At 38.2% G+C, this 20,270-nt stretch overlaps 1 protein-coding gene across 3 annotated transcripts in view; it reads left to right on the top strand.

Annotated features, from left to right (window-relative positions):
- Window positions 1-8,109, top strand: part of GXYLT1 (glucoside xylosyltransferase 1) — a 53,678-nt gene extending 45,569 nt beyond the window's left edge. For 2 of the 3 annotated variants that reach the window (XM_018047915.1, XM_018047917.1), the window contains one exon: window positions 2,318-8,109. In XM_018047915.1, coding sequence (XP_017903404.1) covers window positions 2,318-2,479 — 162 coding nt within the window. In that variant the 3' untranslated portion in view covers window positions 2,480-8,109. Of the gene's footprint in view, window positions 1-459; window positions 558-2,317 lie in introns of all 3 variants that reach the window. The other variant, XM_018047916.1, reaches the window with a different exon arrangement.

Raw genomic sequence — 20,270 nt, forward strand, 5'->3', positions numbered from 1 at the left:
TGCACAGTCCTGGGTGCTTGTGGAGTCTATGCCTGGTGGAGGGCATGACTGCTGGCTCTGTATGTACAGGTGGGCATTTGGTGATTTCTCACCTTCTTTCAGAGAGGGTGATGGCACCCCACTCCAGCACTTTTGCCTGGAAAATCCCATGGGCAGAGGAGCCTGGTGGGCTGCAGTCCATGGGGTCGCTAAGAGTCAGGCACGACTGAGCGACTTCACTTTCACTTTTCACTTTCATGCATTGGAGAAGGAAATGGCAACCTACTCCAGTGTTCTTGCCTGGAGAGTCCCAGGGACGGGGGAGCCTGGTGGGCTACCGTCAACGGGGTCGCACAGAGTCGGACATGACTGAAGAGACTTAGCAGCAGCAGCAGTACCTTCTTCTTTAAAGGTCAAACTTCTTGTGGTATATGGTGGACTAAAAGAGCTGTAATCAATGAGGCACTGTTTTTATTTCAGGAAAATATTCATCAAAAGACCTCCCCAGTGAAGAAAAAAAATTTTTTTAACCACAAACACTGGGATTTAAAATCACAAGGAAATGAACAGAATCTCAGGTATTCCCGGGAATTAACTTTTAAACAGCTTTGTAACATTTTCATTTTTAGTCATTGTAGAGTAGGAAAAAGACCAGTTTGGTCTTCCCAGGATTACTCGCCTCTCAGCCACAGTTGTCCTAGGATGTTTTTGTACACAGTGAAATTACCAGACAGTGTCACTTCATGCAGGCGCTACACCTTGATGAAGGTCACCTTCTTCAGCGTGGCTGCTACTTTTAACCCCAGAGAAATGGAGACATATCTGTATACAGCACACGGCAGTTCACCACTGTTAACTGAGCTTCATCTTTGCAGCAGAGTTTTTGAAACTCACTTGGCGCAATTTCATTTGCTTTTTTGGATAAGCAGTGCTGTGTGGTTGTAAAACTCTTTGCAGGTGGAATCCTGGCTCAGCCATTTAGAGCTCTGTAACTGGAAAAATCCTCTCTCCCTACCTTAGTTGCTTCATTGTAAATTGTCATGTTTCATGAAGTCAGAGTGAAGCTTAAATGCATTACTACATATAAAGCTCTTAGCCTGATGCCTGGTGTGTAGGAAGTGCTTTCTTTTTAACCAGTCTAGCTTTCAACAGTTTCTCCCAGATCCCAGAGTGCTGGCTGTTATTATTTTCATTACATTTCTTCCTAGTTAAGCCTCTTCTCCTCCCCACCTTTTTTTTTTTTTTTTAAATTTTTAAAAATACCTTAAGGTATTTATCTTCAGTATATGGGATTAGGTTTGAAAAAATTACCCAAGAGGGAAGGTTTCATGCATAATGATCCTAGTTTTTTTGCACTAGAGGCACCAGGGTTTAGGATCTCTGTGCAGCCCTATCACGTCAGTGTTCTGAACGAGCATTGAAGTTCAGCCTGTTCTCCATAGAGGGGCTGCAGCTTCCTACAGACTCACTAATTGTGATTCGAGTGGTGCTTCCATTCCTCTCCCTCTGTGGCAGGGTAGTAAACCTCAGGTCATTTGCAGTCCTCCTAGATTTCAGGTTCTGAATTTCCTTTAGAGTCTTCCATTTTTTTACTGACTTCAAACTTTCCTGTAAGATATTTTCAAGCCCCCTTAGTCTTTCTAATTGTGGTTGCAAATAACAAAAAGGTGCATGGCCGAAAATACTAAGATCTCAGCTTTTTTTCCACTTACTACTACTACTACAGTGTTTTCCAAAATATATTTCTTGAGATAGGAAGACATTTTGTAGTGAAAAAGGATTCAAAGTACATTTTGTAATTAGTGGGGCAAGCAACATTCAACAGGTGCATTTTCTGTTTTAATAGTTTCTCACGTGCCCCTGTGAATCTCTTAAGAGTGCGTGGTGTTTGAGTTCAGTCACTCAGTCATGTCCGACTCTTTGCAGTTCTCAAACATTTATCCTTGGGCAGCTAGGGTTCTTTGGGAAACCCTGAATTGTGCTCTCTTTATCTCACTCCTTTCCAGTCCAGCTTCACCAGTGTTACTGGAGTGATTTTTTAGCTTTTATTAGTCTTTCTCAGCCACCTTCAGACCTGTTGCTTGTCTTCTCACAGCTGTGAGAATCTCTGGGTCTTTTCTGCTCTTGACCATGTCCTTGCCTTGACACAGGATTCTCTGCCTCCTCCTGCCTCCTGTGAGATGTCTTCTATTTAGTTCATTGAAATTTTTTGTTGGGCACGTGCTTTCTATGAGACTTTTTAAAGTGGAGAGTGTTGAGATAAAGTGGATTGAAGAAGTTATTGGGAATAGAGTTAAGTTTTTATATATATCTTTGTCTTTTTATCTTCTTTCTCTAGTGTTCTTTTGAAGATGACAGCATCCATTCCTTATTAAAGCCATTAGAACTGGAACTACAAAAGACAGTGCATACATACTGTGGAAAAATTTACAAAATATTTATCAAACAGCTGACAAAAAGTATACAAGACCGTTACGACAGACCGCCAAAAGAAAGGTGATTCTTGGTGACTGCTAAATCAAATGAATTAAAACAACAAAATATCAGAGACTATTGTGAAGGAATAGTCTTAGATGAAGTTTTCGGGAAGGAATTATTCATCTTCAGTATAATTTTTTTCCTGAAGAAGTTAAATGAGCTGTATTTTCATGTAATGAAGAACAAGTTGAAGTCTTGGACCTCAACAAGAAGATATTTTTGATCTCTGATGTTTTATAATGTTATCTGGTATCATTCCAGTACTGACAAAAATATTATTGAATGGTTATGGCCTACAGACTTGGGTTGACTCTTAACTCTCAAGTAGGTAAGAGCAGTAGGGATGTTTGGATGGAGAAATGTACCTCATACACAGTGGAAACACTCAAACTGTGAGTATAGCAATAATCTTATGTCAGCACTAACCTCACTTTAAATGTGTGAGAAAAAAAAGTTGTTTACAGAAACAGGAAAGGTTCTGTTTCTAAAGAAATGTGATGTAACTGATGTCACTATTGACAATCTGTGCGTGCCTTTATACATTTCATCTCTGTTTAAAATATTTTTGTGACAATCACGTTTAAAAGTGTTTTTAGTTTGTATGTAAGCTGCACATTTAAGATTGAGCTCTATAAGAAAAACAGTGAAAGTTTGGGTTTTAGTCTTTGTGTGTATTTGTGAAATGTAGTATTTTCATTTGTATGTGCTTAACTGTCTTGCCAAAAGTCAAATCTAAGATTATTAAGCAAGTATTTTAGGAAAATTTTTTATCACTTTAAATGAAAAATTTCAGCTTTACTGGGCATTCTGGAAGCAATAAATATGCAGATAATAAAGTGAGAACCTAACAAGTATACTTATGTGATGGACCGAAATACGGAATCGACGTCTTCTGTGAGCAGTGATTACAGTTATAATGGAGCAGGAAACTGGTCCATTGAAACCTTTCCCCTTCTACCTCAAAGTGGCTTTGCAAAATGTCTTTGAAGAAGCAAATATACATATACAACCTTAATTTAAGTACATTAGAAAACTTTCATGGGTGATTTGGCTTAAGACTGTCACATCTGACTGTAGGAAAAACAGTTTTGATTTGGTTAATGTGCATGTCCTCCTTTTTTGAGTGTCACTTAAGACAGCTCTTTTTTTATCTTGACAGTAAGAAAAATATTACTTTTCTTAGTGTTTTTGACCTTTAACCCTTATAACTATAGATTCTGAGTACTTAGCTGGGGCACATGTCTCTTTGCCAAGTACTATGAAGTTAACTTCTTTTTCTCCTTTTGATATTTTAATACTTAAATAGGGAAGAGAAAATCATGAAGGAAAACTGCCACTCTCTGGTCGTTTATGAAGTACCTAAAATAGTGGTGACTGGCTTTATGAAGACACAGTGCCTTCTGTGGGGATGTGGGAGAAGAGCTGTCTTCTGTCTGGCGCGGTTCAGTCAGGGACAGGTTGAGAAAGGAAGGTGTCAGGAAGACGAATCAGAATTTGACAACCAGCCCAGCTCTCATGGGACAGAAGCACTTAGGGAATGCCACGGTGAACTTGAGAACTCATGAACTTGTTGAGATTGGATTGGCTAAATAAAAAATGGGATCCCTAGAATTTCGAAGTTTGGAGCAGGTAGGATCATTTTTAATGGCCCCGGAGGAGACCCTTGGCTGCTTGGCACATTAGGCTCTTGTGGGGGCCTTGACGAGAATGGCCTGGGCTACACCTTAGATGACCCTGGTATGCCATATCCAGCTGGGTCTGCACACTACACAGAAGTGGAGAGAACAGTACAGTGGGCCTCCTTGTCCAGATTGAACACGTCAGTGTTTTACCACATTTGTGTTATCTGTCCCTTTTTCCTTTGCTGATGTATCTTAAAGAAAATGCCAGTCATCATGTCATTTCACCTGTATAAACACTTTGGTAGCTACAATGACATTGTACCCCTTTTGGCTTCAGTTAATATCAAAGGCACATTTCCCATATGATAAGAGTGCAAAAATAAGTCACCTTATGATTCTATTTTTATAAGCACCTCAGATGATTTTGGTGTCATTTAGTTTGGGAACCACTGGAAATCATTCTGCCAACTTGAAGGCTGAAGTTAGGACCACAATTCTCAGCACAGTTGGTGGATTATAAATGTGATTCTGAAATGTTAATGGAAGTACTTGGGGTTATTTACAAGATATGAATTTATATTGTTAGGAAGCTCCTTAGGTTTAATTTTCTCAGTGAACGGACTCTTGGCCCCATGGGCTCTAGTATGGTGGAGACTGGGTAGAGTGGTCTCACACGTGTTAACTGGACTGTCTGCTGTGGTCTCACACGTGTGCCTTATTTATACCATCACACTCTCCATTGTGGGGTCAGTTGGAACGTTCTTCACTTGGTTTATTCAGTCCTGACCTAATTTTAGCATTTTACCATAAATTGGGTTATGGTGAAAACTCTCCACTGAGGGACTGTTTTTACCTAAAATTTAGGATATCACAGAAAGTCCTTAATGATATTAAAATGAATTTTCTGAGTTTAGATAAACTTTTTGCTTGAGAAGTTTCAAGAAATACAGTTTCTCAGCATTAGTGAGGTTAAATTCTAGAGCAGCTTAGAGAATGTTTTATATTTCTTTCCTTAAGACAATATAACTATGCAGTGTATTTGAATTATATATTCTTTGAGTCTATGTCTTAGAAAAATTCTGACCTCAGAATTATCTCTGGGCTACAGTGTTACCAAAGTGGAATGACTTTATAATGTAGTCAACTTTCATTTATATGAAGTTGCCATCTTAGAGGAAAAAACCTTGGAAAATACCTTTAGAAAATATATATTGTGATTTACATTTTAAGAAAAGACATATTTTGTTTTTTCCCCCGGGGAAGAGTAGTTCATAATGTATATACAGTAACCCAGTTATCTTTGGATACTTTAGAGCCTGAAACAGTATTACTGCTTCATTGCTCTCTCATTTTGCCTCAAGTTGAATGTTATTGGTATAAAGGAAAGAAAACCAAACTGAACTGGATCTGCATTCTCTTCTTGGTTAGGGGGCCCGGGCATATCATTCACCTTTTCTGTACCCTAAGTTTGCGAACAATCAGTGTGCCTTTCCCGCCTCACGAGACTCGGCAGTCATGGAGCTATGAGACCCAGAAGAGAGGATGGGTTAGCTGCATGGCTTGCCTTCTGCCCCTCCAGCCTTGCTGCTGAAGTTCTGGGTTGCCCTGTTGCCTCCTGTACAGGTCATTCTGTTTTAGATTGAATGTTTGCTGACGTGCATTGTATCTCCAGTGTGAATTTGCTTAGCTTGTGTAAGGAAGAATTTTTAAGGACGAGAAAGTGAAGAAAAGTATGATGTAAATGAATGATTAGAGGAAGAAGGAAAAGAGAGGAAGTGAGAGAAGTGAGGAAATAGAAGGGAATAAGAGTGAGAATGGCCAAAGGCAGAGAAAGAGAAGAGTGGCCAAGAGTGGGGAATAGAGAAGGCAGGAGGGAGGGGAGTGGTGTGGGGACAGTCACTTTGGAAGCTGCAGCCCCCTAGCCTGGACCGCTGCCAGCTTGCCTTCTTGTTTCAGTTTGTGGCCCTGCGGTGTCAGGCTTTCATGGAAGGGGCAGCCAGGCTACCTCTGTTGAATTTGTTTGTTTGATTTGTTGATAGTAGAGTCTTTCCCCAGTTACTCTGCTCACTGATCATTTAGTGCTATGATTCTACATTGTAGGTTTTTTTTCCTCTTCTTTTTATATATTGAATCCCAGTTTGTGACCTAAGACCTGTGGAAACAGGATGACAAATATCTTCCTTTTTGACATCCTTTTAGTCCTCCCAGATGATGGCTTATGCAGGACTGACCACATAGATCATACAGGAGGTTAGGGTGGAGGGGATAACCTTATTAGATCTGAAGGGGGCCCAGGAATCTATCTGGTTTTCCCAGATGATACTGATAGGAGGCCAGGTTTGGGAACCACTGCCCTGCCTTGAGTGGCAGTTTAAATCACACATCACATCCACTGATTCCTCAATAGGCATTCTTCCAGGTGGAGTGTTAGGAAGGGATTCAAGAGAACAGGATACAACAGGAGTACATTAAATGGAAAAACCTTAAAAGAGGGTAGTCAGTGTCGTCTTTTTCAGAAGTTTATATTGTAAGGAGTAAACATATTAGTGTTAACCAGTAGTGATTTAGCAAGACCACTAATTTTTTGTTTTTAACTTTTTGATTTCGTAGAGTAAACAGAAGAAACGTAGGGGCACACGATGTCAGGAAAGGTAGGTGCACAGTGTGTCAGTGTAGGAACAGTTATCAGTTTATTAAATGTAACTTCAAGTGTCTTAAAACAATTGCCTTATTGCATTTTAATATTTAATTAAAGTAGATTAAATAATGATTAGTACTGTAACAGTTATCCTTTTATACATTGCCAAAGCAACCCTTTTTTGCCTGTTAAAGCCTGGTTTTACTGTCCTGATGTTTGTTGTTTCTTGATTCATTGAACATGAAACTAGGTTTTTAAAACTAAGTTACATGAACTTAAGGCAGGTGTAAAATGTGGTGCAAGGATTTTTTTTACCTAAAAATGAATATGATGTTAATTTAGATATCTAGCAATTACAGAACTATAAGAACATGGATTAGCATGTTGAACTAGGCAATTTAAAACTGATTACAAATCAATGTCAGACTTCTAAATGGAAAATGTCTATTGTCACCTCATTTCCACCAATAATTCCAAATATCTAATGGGATTATTTTTTAAGAATTTTCTATAACTCCAGTTTTCAAACAAAAGAGAGCCTTCGAAAAGATATGGAGAGAAGAAAGAAAATCTCAGTTTTAATGCTGTGAATGCTATTTGGAAGGTCTGGTCAGACTTTTTAATACCAACTTAACTGATGTGAAGCCTCTGATGATGTGTAGTTTACATATACTGTCTGAATTTGTAAGCATATTCAAATATACAACATCATAGTAAGTCCTTGTAAAAACTAAAGAGAAGCAATAGTGTACCTTCCATTTAAAATATAAGTTGACTTTGGCTATGATGGAAAATAGCTGTTTTCAACCTGTGTATAAAATTTCTTCAGAGAATATTGGGGTGTTATGCAAAAATAATTCAGGTCTTGTAGCTTTGCTGTAGACTGTCATCCATTTCAAACTCAGCAGAACACACATGCATCACACTCATTGTCAGTATTTGAGAGCTGGGCCAGGGGCTTTTGGTGGATGTTGTAACAGAAGATCTGTGAAGGAGATGGTGGTTTGTACCTGTTCCTGAAATCAGAAACTGGAAGGTGTTTCCATTTTTCACAAATATTTGCATAAATGTGTTAATACTTTGAGTAGTAATGATTCTAAAGCTGCAAGAAGGCATTTTGCTATACTGTGATACGTAGCGATTACTACTCTTAAAACAGCTTTTTACCTTAAAATATTATGATTTTAGGATAAATTGGATATCCTCCTCCAAGTAGTTTGTGTGTCTTGACATTTATTAAAGAGAAGGTGAGTGCAAGATTATAGATTCAGATATAATGTGAGAATAATGGCAAGTTGCTTTGTTCTGTTTTGGGGGGAGTTCATATCATCTTTTTCACTCTGTGGTGTTATTAAATAAACATAAACTCAATAAATGTCTGATTTCTTCAAATGATGTGTCTGAATTATTCTAGAAGGCTAATGCATATTGATGTATGGCAAAAAACCATCACAATATTGTAAAGTAATTATCTTCCATTTAAATAATTTTTTTTAAGTAATTTTGAAATCATTAGGCTTGGGAAACTTGATAACTAAATGTCCAGGCAGGTGGCAGTTCCTGGATTGACTAATTCAGCAACTGGACAATGTCATTGGAAACCTAGGCACCTTCTGTCTTTACATTACTGTTCTCACATGTGAGCTAGTTTTCCCCCCATGGCCCCCAAATGACAGCCAGCATTCTGGGTCCCAAATGATAACCAGAGGCAAAAATACATCTTTTCATAAGAGGAAGGTGCCACCTGTCCCCATTCACTTGCCCTCATAGCCATAGCAGTGGCTGTCTGTGTCCAAAACAATTACTTTTCAAAGAGAATGAAACTTGAATGGTTCGCTCAGATCTTGATTTGCCCCAAACTTAAGCATAGCCTCCCCTTGAAAAATGGCTACTCACAGGAAAGGAAAAGGAAGTAACGTCAGGGTTCTGTTAGAAGTCTGTGGGGTAGAAGGGTAGATAACAGACCTACATGATTTTACTTGCCCAAGTATTTCTTAAAACTTCGCAGAAGATCAAATTTCAGATCTAGAGAAGAGCACGTTTTCTGTGCCAGAGTGTAATTGTGCTTTAATGGGTCTCTGTAATGTTATGATCCAATAGTTCTCAGGCTTTTACATATTTTATTATTTATACTGTGATTTTCTGGTCACAAATAATAGCATAAGCATAAGGGTTTTAAAAGATACTGAGGTGATGAGTGCTTACAAGGGAGTTAAAATCAACTATCTTTTGTTTTAAATCATTTATGTTATACAATGTCCTTTTTGAAAAAATTCAAATACAGAAGAATTAAAAGTATACTAAGTAAAAAAAAGACTCCTAACAAGCCACCCCTGAGAACATTCAGTGTGTATCCTCCCTGTCTTGCACTGCACTTTTACGCATGAGGCACCCACACTGGGTTTGCTGCTACAGTGTCTGACAGCTTGCCTAATTTCAGATTATAATATCTTGCCTTGTTGATACATTAGATCCACCTCGTTCTTTAGCTACATATTATGTAATGATAGTGTACTTAAGTAGAGATTAGCCTATGGACTTCTGAAGAATGAAACCAAAAGTAATGAGTTTTAATTTGTTAGGGGAAGTAGTCATTAACAATTTCTATCATTTTTCTAGTTGTGATTTAATTTAAGTGCATTAAGTGGAAAGTTTTTGTAAAATAAACAATTTGTAATATACAATAGATAATATAATCAAAGTAAGTAATAGTTATATCTTTGTGAGACGGACATGTCTAAGTACTGTTTCTTCAGGGTTAATTCTTAATACCTTTCCATTCTTTCTTAAAAAGACATTTTGAATAGTAAAGTTTTAAAAAGTTTGTGAAAATTAACAAAATTTGACCATCAATTTTACCTATGCTTTATCTACTGTTCTTTAGCATTTAAAATATTTTAATAGGGTCACTTAACAGGTTAAAAGAGGTTTTTAGTCTGTTAGAACAGTGCTGTCTGACAAATAAAATACAAGCACGTATATAATTGTTTCCTAGTAGCCACATTAAAAGGATTTTAATAATATATTTTGCTTAAGTATATCCAAAATTTTATCATCCGGGCATGTAGTCAATATAAACATATTTAGTGAGATCATATATTTTCCCTAGTGTACTAATAAGGATGCAGTTATCACATAGAGCACAGCTCAGTTCAGCTTTGTCACGTTTCAAGTGGCCACTTGTGGCTCATGGTTAACGTATTGGACAGCACAGCTCTGCTAGAGTGTAAACTCTGGAGGCAAAAGTCATTTTTTTTTTTCAAGTGGTGTCTGTCACCATGACTATACATGGTAGACACAGATTTGCTCAATATATTTTAATTGAGAGATATTTTATAAAACTTCGGAGGTGTTTTGTAAATTGGTACGAGTTTGAACTCTGGCCATTTTATTTTTAAAGACAAATAAAATTCTATTTCCCAAAAATGTATACCCTCATGGATAGTGAAGGAAGTTAAACCAGAAGAGGTGAAGAAATTTTAGTCTAATTAAAGTATGTATGTCTGAGATAATTAGAGGAAGCTCAGTGCTAGCAAGGTTGCGGTGTCCACTGCATAGAACTTAAGTGACAGTGTGAGGTCATATGATTCACATACCCTCCTGGCCCACTTTTTGGATCATTGATTATTCATGCACACATATTAATCTCAAATGTGTAATAAACCTGAATCTGCTCTGGTAGATTCTGGCTTTCCTATGTTACTATACCTCCCGTCTAAAGCCAGTTCTTTCACCTTGCACTGGATTTGTCATGAGGCTGCCGTTAGCATGTGTGGTGGTGAGTGGTACCCGCTCTGCCAACAGTCACCCTCACAGTGGTGCTCGCGGCAGAGTGTGGAGAGAGGTGGATCGCTGCCTTCTCCCTGGGGCCCTCCTGGCGGCCTGTAGTTCATAGGGTTGCAGTCAGACGCGACTGAAGCGACTTAGCATGCGTGCCCACCTCTCTCCTACTCATCTCTGAATTTGTTTTTATAGTTTAAATTCCTGGTGTTTTCTTTCATAGCATCTTGTACACATTTCAAAAATGCACTCTTTTCTTTTTTCTCCCCAAGGATGTTAATGATTTTGCGTCATCCCAATCATAGAGTTTCTTTTTATTCTCTGCCTTTTATTTGGTCTGCCTCTACTGTTGGATGTCTGGTGACTGTAGTTAATATTAAAGTGCCTAAGAGCTGAGTAGAAGCTCTGTGTGGGTGGGATTTATTATCTGATGAGCTTTACCATAGGATAATCTGTGCTGTTTTATTGGGAACTCTTGATTCAGCATCTATAGGTCTTTTTCTTGGGCTGGTCAGATGCCTCAGAAAGGAGACCCAAGTTTATGTGGTTTGAGCCTGCATTCAATTATGAGAACTAAGGAGGGGAAGGGGGATGTTAGCTATCATTTAATTCACCTCCCCAGCCAGTTAAACTCCAGTCTCTGTCTTCGTGGAGGAATGGTACTCATGTACAGGGGTGCAGGTTTGGGTGAGGTTAGCGGGGCTGTCTAGCAGCTCCAGCTAGCTCTCATTTGTTGAGGCCACCAGTGCCCCTACCTTCAGTAGAAACTTGTACTCCAGTTCCTGATATTTCTCCAGGACTCTGGTTCAAGTGGCTTATTCCTGTGCTTTTCCCGTTTCCTGCTTGTGCTGTGTGTTGAGTTGCTTCGGTCGTGTCTGACTTTGTGACCTGCCAGGCTCATCTGTCCATGGGATTCTGCAGGCAAGAATATTAGAGTGGGTTGCCATGCCCTTCTCTAGGGAATCTTCCCAACCCAGGGATCAAACCCATGTCTCCTGTGTATCCTGCATTGCTGGCGAATTCTTTGCTGTTGAAACCACTAGGGAAGCCCATTTCCTGCTTACATTTCAGCTAAGAAAATGGTCGGCAACTGCTTGTCCCTTTACTTTTCAGCTTTCAATTTTTTGTTGCTGCTTTCATCTCCTTTCTTGTTTTCTTTGCCTGTGTGGATGTATGCTTCTGTTTTGCTATCATTTTGGTGGAATTTAGTGAAGACACAAAGGTAAATATATGAGTTCAATTCACTATGTTTAATTAGGCAGTTTGTTGTAGTTTAGCCATGAGCTGTTGCAGGATCTTAGTTCCGCAACCAGGGATTGAACCTGTGTCCTATGCTGCAGTGGAATGGAGTCCTAATCATTGGATCACTAGGGACGTCCCAACATGAAGAGCTTTTTAAAAATTTGCTTATTTGTGCCTGTGCTGGGTCTTTGTTGCTGCATGGCCTTTTTCCTAGCTGTGGTGAGCTGGGGCTCCTCTCTGGTTGTGATGTGCGGGCTTCCAATTGCAGTGGCTTCTCTTGTTGCAGAGCACAGGCGCCAGGGCAAGCAGGCTTCAGTATTTGTGGCGTGTGCACTCAGGAGTTGTGGCTCTTGGCCTAGAGCACAGGCTCAGTCCTTGCCATGCACGGGCCTAGTTGCCATGCATCCTATGGGATCCTTCCGGATCACGGATTGAACCTCTGTCTCCTGCACTGGCAAGTGGGTTCTTTACCATTGAGCCTCCAGGAAAGCCTGGAGAGTTTTGCTCTTGAAACTCCAACATGAAGAGTTTTGATTTTCTTTTCTATCTATGCTTCTAACTTTATACATGTCTAATGGCCCTAATTACATGTGAAAGACTCATGTAGCTAAACTCTGGGTGTTTCAAGCTCCGTCTTCCTTCAGAAAGCTCCTTATTCCACCCGCACAAGAATTGATTAAAGGAGCTAAGCTTTTTCTGAGATAGAGCACTAAGTATGATGCTCTTTGCTTTACATTTATTATCTCATGAAATCTTTATGACAGATCTAGGAGTGAGATAGTACTATCTGCACTTTTTAATTGGAGCAAATGAGAGGCATGGTATGTTACTTGCCTAAGGCAAAACAACTTTTAAGTGGCAAAAGCAGACTTCAATGCTCTTATTCTTTTTCTTGTTTTAGCATTGTTTTTATTTTCTTTAATTTATTTGTTATAAATGAAACAAAGATGAGTATTTTTAATGATAAAAGGTACAATTCACGAAGGAAATAGAAATCATAAACCGTTAGACACCTAAGAAAAGGAAAGATACACAAAGCAAAAAGCAGAAGAAATATAAGGGAAAAGAAAAAAAATATAATCATAGTGAGACATACTAACATTTCTCTGAGGATATTTTATCAAGTGGAGAAAAACTAAGAACAGGAGCATCTTGAATTATATCATTAATAATTTAAATATAATAGATTTATATTTAATTCATTTGTATTAATCTTATGTCCTACACAAATATATTTAAAACCTTGTATCACGTTGTGATTAGACATTTAGAAAAACTGACAAAAAGATAACAAACATTACTAAATTTCAAAAAATTATTTTTTTGTGATTCAGTTACACATATACACATATTATTTTTGAAATTCTTTTCCATTATAGGTTATTACAAGATACTGAGTATAATTCCTTATGCTATACAGTGAACCTTTGTTGCTTCTTGCATATATATTTTTTAAATCAGAAATCTATATTCATACTAAATCAAACAAGTCAAAATGTCATAAGTTTTTAGGCAAAAATTCATGTTTTCTAAAATATATATATTATACATATATATATATATATATATATATACAAAAACTTTTCTACTATGCTTGATAAAGCCTTGAGAAATAACATCAGAAAAAAAAGAGATAGAGAAATTGAAAAACATAAAGTAAATGAAATGGGAGCATGGAATATGAAATAGAAAAAGTGAATCAAACTAGACAAAAGTAAAAGATCCTAATGTACTCCAGTTGTTTTTAAACACACTGCTCATTAGAAACATATCTGGATCTCTGGTGAATAAAAGCAATACCTGGGCATTTGTATTTTTCAAAAAATTCCAAGATAATTCTGATACACACCTGGATTTTAAAAAGTGATTACTGGATTTTCTATTAAATGGTAATTTTGGTGATAATAGAATTCTTTAATTTTTCTGTTGACCAATTATGATGCAGTGGTATTGAGTGAGTAGTAATTAAATAATCTCAGTAGTAAAAGATGTTTATCAGTTTTTATAATCAATAGCCAGACCAAAATAAAAGATAATTACAATTGCAAGTCATAATGGAAACATGATTAACCTAACAGTATAAAATAATTACATACAGTTTGGATCAAGCAGAGTGATGTGGTAAATGGAAGTGCACACATGCACGTTTTCATCCACCCAGCCAGTCTATGTCTTGGTTGATGCATTTAATCCATTTATATTTAAGGTAATTATTGTTCTGATTTGTTTTCTGTAGTAGGTCTTTTTCTTCTCTACTTCTCTAGAGAAGCATTTGTTGTAAAGCTGGTTTGGTGGTGCTGAATTCTTTGAACTTTTGCTTGTCTGGAAAGCTTTTGATTTCTCCATCAACTCTGAAGAGGAGTCTTGCTTGGTAAAATGTTCTTGGTTGTAGTTTCTTCCCTTTCATCACTTTAAATATATTATGCCATTCCCTTCTGGCTCGTACAGTTTCTCTTGAGAAATCGGCTGATCACCTGATGGGAGTCCTTGTATGTTATTTGTCTTTTTTCCCTGTTTCTTTTAATATTATATCTGTCTTTAATTTTTATCAGTTTTATTATTATGTGTCTTGGTGTGTTCCTCCTTGGGTTTATGCTGCCTGGAACTCTCTGTGCTTCCTGAACTTGATTGATTATTTCCTTTCCCATGTTAGGGAAGTTTTCAGCTTCAAATATTATCTCTTTGAAGTTATCTCTTCAAATATTTTCTCAGGTCCTTTCTCTCTTCTCCTTCTGGGACCCCTATAATGCAGATTTCACTGCATTTGATGTTGTCCCTGATCTCTTAGGCTGTCTTCATTTATTCTCATTTTTTTTTTCTCTGTTCTGTTCTGTGGTAGTGGTTTCCACCATTCTGTCCTCCCAGTCATTTGTCCGTTCTTCTGCTTCAGTTATTCTGCTACGGATCCCTTCTAGTGTATTATTCATCTCTGTTTCTTTGTTCTTGAGTTCTTCTAGACCTTTGGTAAATATTTCTTGCATCTTCTCAATCTTTGCCTCTATTCTTTTTCTGAGATCCTGAATCATCTTCACTGTTATCATTCTGAATTCTTTTTCTGGAAGGTTGCCTATCTCCACTTCATTTAGTTGTTATCTGGGGTTTTATCTTGTCCCTTCATCTGGGACATAACTTTCTGCTTTTTCATTGATTCACTTTCTGTAATGTTTTTGTTTTAGTCGCTGTGGGATTTTGGTTCTTCTTGCTTCTTCTATCTGCCCTCTGATGGAGGAGGCTAAGAGGCTTGTGTAAGCTTCCTGATGGGAGGAACTGGTGGTGGGAAAAACTGGGTCTTGCCCTGGTGGGCAGGCCCTTGCTCAGGAACGCTTTAGTGCAGTTATCTGCTGATTGGTGGGTTTGTGCTCCCTCTCTGGTAGTTTTTGGCCTGAGGCGACCCACCCTTCAAGTCTATGGTAGAATTAATGATAACCTCCAGGAGGGCTTATGCCGAGGGGCCCTTCAGGACTGCTGCTGCCAGTGCCTCCATTCCTGTGGCCTCCACAGGAGACCCTCCAATACTAGCAGGTGGTTTTGGTTCAGTTTCCTCTGGAGTCACTGATCTTTTCCTCTGAGTCTTGGTACAGGCAAAGTTTTGTTTGTGCCCTCCAAGATTGGAGTCTGTTTCCCCCAGTCTTATGGAAGTCTTATAACCAAATCCCACTGGCCTTAACGGTCAGATTCTCTGGGGATTCCCAGTTCTTTTGTCAGTCCCCAGGTGGGGAGCCTGATGTGGTGTTCCAAGTCTTCACAGCAGTGGGAGAACTTCTTTGATATTATTGTTCTCCAGTTTGTGGGTCACCCACCCAGTGGGTATGAGATTTGATTTTATTGTGATTGTAACCCTTCTACTGTCTTGCTATGGCTTCTTCTTTATCTTTGGACATGGGTATCTTTTTTTTGGTAGGTTCCAGCGTCCTGCTGAAGGCTGTTCAATAGCTAGTTGTGATTTTGGTGCTCTCGCAGGATGAGATAAGCACATGTCCTTCTACTGTGCCATCTTGAACTGGGAGTTCCTCAGTGCTCTTACTCCTAGCCTCAGAACAACTAATATGCATCCTTTTGCTTTGTTGTTATTGTGGTCCTTCCTTTTTCTACTACTATATTATCTTTGGGGAATATGTAGTTAGCTACTGAATGAATCATTTAAATTTCTCTTTAAAAGGAATTTCTGTTGGTTTTTATGTTAATACCACTTTAGGTCATGTGAGGGAGGGTAGTTTATTAGTGTAAAGTGCTTTTCATTACCGTCATGCTCCAAGAATCAAATTCACCCCATGTTTAAACTTTGGATAGCTTAGCGTCATATCCACAGTTCTGTAATTATATACTGCACCATACAGACTCATTTGATAAAATGTTCATTTTTAAACAATTGTCCAATTTGCTGACAATTTGCCAACTTTTTAATGCCAAAATATCATCTTGGAAATTAATTTATAATATTTATATAAAGTATTCCAAACATGTGACCACTTGGTCTATAAAAAAAAAATAAACCTACCCTGCAAAAGCAAACAACAGAAAACCTTCCCACCCAAGACCTACAAATCGATACAGAATTTGTATATATTCCAATATCATTGATCCTTATTTGTAATAGTTTTAGAAAAACATTATATTTAAACTTTAAATTTTAAAATTCACTCTCCTTTGCCCTCTCTGTCAGTCTCTCCCTCTGTAAAATTAAAGCTTGTATATGAATTTTTCCAGGGTGAGAAAAAAATCAGGAAAAAATGTGAAGGTGATCAAAGTCTGAAATTTTATAATTATTCTGTCTCTCTCTTTTAAAAAAAAAAAGACCCATAATATTTCAGAGATGCTTTAACTGCCTCAGGGAATAAACTGAGTAATTCTGGCTAAATATTGAAGAGAAGATTCTGATATTGATGCCAGCTAGTCTGAGTTCTATTCATTCCTGTTATGGTTCTTGTATAACAAGTGATTAAAAATGGTTTGTTACTAGGGAACAAAACAGTAAATTTAAGAAAATCCAAACCATCTCAAGCATCTTTTTTAACCAAAATTTTATGTGACTAGAACTCAAGTACAAGGAAAAAACTACAAAAAAACACAAACATGTGGAGGCCAAACAATATGCTACCATGAATCACTGAAAAATCAAAGAGGGAATAAAAATTATGTGGAGACAAATGGAAATGGAAGCACAGTGATCCAAAATCTCCGGGATGCAGCAAAATCAGTTCTAAGTTCCCTTTCCCAATGATAGGGAAGTTTATAGTGATAACAAGCTTACCTCAGGGAACAACAACAACAAAAACACAGTGTTGGATGTCCTAGCCACAGCAGTCAGACAAGAAAAAGAAATAAGAGGAATCCAAACTGGAAAGGAAGAAGTAAAACTGTCACTGTTTGCAGATGACATGATACTGTGCGTGGAAATTCTAAAGAACTCAGCAAAAAACTACCAGAACTCATCAACAAATTTCATGAAGTTGCACAATATAAAATTAATATACAGAAATCTGTTGCATTTCTATACAATAACAACAAATGGTCAGAGAGAAATTGAGTAAATAATCCCATTTATCATCACATCGAAAAGACTAAAACACTTAGAAAAAATGGAACTAAGGAGGAAAAAGGCCTTTATATGGAGAACTATAGACACCGATGACAGAAAGTGAAGATGACACAAATAGAAACATATTCATGAACTATAGGAATATTGTTAATATGTCCATACTGCTCAAAGCAATCTGCAGATTTAATGCAATTCCTATCAAAATAACCATGACATTTTCATAGAAATAGGGCAAATAATCCTAAAATTAATATAGAACCACAAAAGACCCCCTAATTACCAAAGCAATCTTGAGAAAAAGAACAAAGCTGAAGATAATCACACCCTGTGACTTTAGACTATACTACAAAGATATAGTCATCAAAACAGTATGGTACTGGCACAAAACATAGATCATGGATCAATGAAACAGAATAGAGAGCTCAGAAATAAACCCATGCACCTATGGCCAATTAATCTATGACAAAGGAGATAAAACTGTACAATGGAGAAAAGACATTCTTAATGTGATGATGGGAAAGTGAGACAGCTACTTGTAAAAGAATGAAATTAGACCATTTTCTCACACCACATACAAAAATAAACTCAAAACGGATTAAAGAGCTAAATGTAAAAGCAGAAACCATAAAACTCCTAGAAGAAAACATCAGCAGAACACTCTTTGACATAAACGATAGCAATACTTTCATGGATTTGTCTTCTAAGGCAAAGGAAACACAAATGGGATCTAATTAAACTTAAAAGATTTTTCACAGCAAAGAAAGTCATTGATAGGGAATTCCCTGGTGGTCCAATGATTAGAGCTTGGCCCTTCACTGCTGTGGCCCTAGGTTCAATTCCTGGCCAGGGAACTAAGATCCCACAAGCCACGCAACTCAACCGAAAAAGAAAGAAAGAAAACCATTGACAAAACTAAAAGACCTAATAAATGGGAGCAAATATTTGTAAATGTTGTGACCAATAAGTGGTTAATATCCAAAATATATAATCAACTCATACAACTGAATATCAAAAAACAAGTCAGTTTGAAAAATGGGCAGAAGACCTGAATAGACGTTTTTTCAAAGAAGACATCCAGATGGCCAACAGGCACATAAAAAGATGCTTAACACTGCTAATCATCAGAGAAATGTCAATCAAAACTACAATGAGTTATCATCTCATGCCTGTCAGAATGACTATCATCAAAAAGACCACGTATAACAATTGCTGGCAAAGGTATGGAGAAAAGGGAACCCTTGTGCACAGTTGGTGGGAATGTAACTTGGTGCAGCAGCTGTGGAAAACACTATGGAGGTTCCTCAAAACAATTAAAAATAGAACTACCATATGATAGAGCAATTCTACTCCTGAGTATGTATCTGGAAAAAACAAAAACACTAATTTGAAAAGATACATGCACCCCTATGTTCATAGCAGCATTAGCCAAGGTATGGAAGCAAACAAATGTCCATCACCAGATGAATGGATAAAGATGTTTTATATGTATAATATATGTATGTTAATGAACCTGGAGAGTATTATGCTTAGTGAAGTAAGTCAAACAGAGAAAGTCATAACATATAGTATTTACTATATGTTTTCACCTATATGTGGAATCTAAAAAATGAAGCAAATGGATGAATATAACAAAACAGAAACAAACTCATAAAGAACAAATAATGGTTAGCAGCAGGGAGAGGGGAGTGGGAGGAGTAATACATGGGAAGGGGATTATTACCATGCATAATAAGCTACAAGGATATATTGTACAGTGTGGGAATGATAGTTTATGGGAACTGATTGAATATAGTAAGTTTAAAAAGCCTAACATACAGAGATAATGCGGGTTTCCATTTGGTATGTGTCTTTTCCGATATCTTCCCTCACACATTCGTGTGTTGTTTCTGTCGGGGTACAGTCAGGGAAGCAGAGTCCCCATGGATGTTACAGAAGAGGGGTTAATTACAGTAATTAGACTCTAGCCAACTGTTGGGGGAGCTGGAAAAATGAAAGTCCAGAAGAGGGAGTTGGAGGACTGAGAAAGAGCTAGTAGCCACTCTCCCGAAGCAGTGCTGTGGGTGGATAAGCTGCAGCTTGCAGGCAATCTGAGAAAGCCTACTACATCTCACAAAAAAGCCAAGACTTGTGGTGAGGTCTGTGGGAAGCTTTTGCCTGTGTGGGGTGAGCTGGGATGGGGGCTGCTGTGGCAGCAGCAGAAGAGATGGACATGGGATGAGAAGGGCTGTTAGAACAAGTTGGAAAGTGCCAGGTAAGTCTGGGTCTGTCTGACTGTATCTCACTGGGAATTCCTTCAGAATGTGGCTGCTGACTCCAGCTCAGATCCAGACAGGGAAGGGGCTTCTGGGAAACATGGTTCCCAGGTTAACAAATTTGACTATAGTGTGTGTGTAAGTACGTACATGTTCGTATAGTGAAAGTGAAGTCACTCAGTCATGTCTGACTCTTTGCGACTCCATGGACGCCAGGCTCCTCCGTCCATGGGATTTTCTAGGCAAGAGTACTGGAGTGGGTTGCCATTTCCTTCTCTAGGGAACTTCCCAACCCAGGGATTGAACCCAGGTCTCCCACATTGTAGACAGACGCTTTACTGTCTGAGCCACCAGGAAGTATGAATTCATACTCTACAAGGGGTTCTTGTAACCTATTTTTCTTACTTCAACCATTGTAAACACTATTGTCTATGTAGCTCTTTCAGTTCAGTTCAGTTCGGTCACTCAGTCATGTCCAACTCTTTGCGACCCCATGAATTGCAGCACACCAGGCCTCCCTGTCCATCACCATCTCCTGGAGTTCACTCAAACTCACGTCCATCGAGTCGGTGATGGCATCTAGCCATCTCATCCTCTGTCGTCGCCTTTTCCTCCTGCCCCCAATCCCTCCCAGCATCAGAGTCTTTTCCAATGAGTCAACCTTTCACATGAGATGGCCAAAGTACTGGAGCTTCAGCTTTAGCATCTGTCCTTCCAATGAACACCCAGGACTGATCTCC

Source organism: Capra hircus, chromosome 5 (genome assembly GCF_001704415.2).
Source record: "Capra hircus breed San Clemente chromosome 5, ASM170441v1, whole genome shotgun sequence".
NCBI lineage: Eukaryota > Metazoa > Chordata > Mammalia > Artiodactyla > Bovidae > Capra > Capra hircus.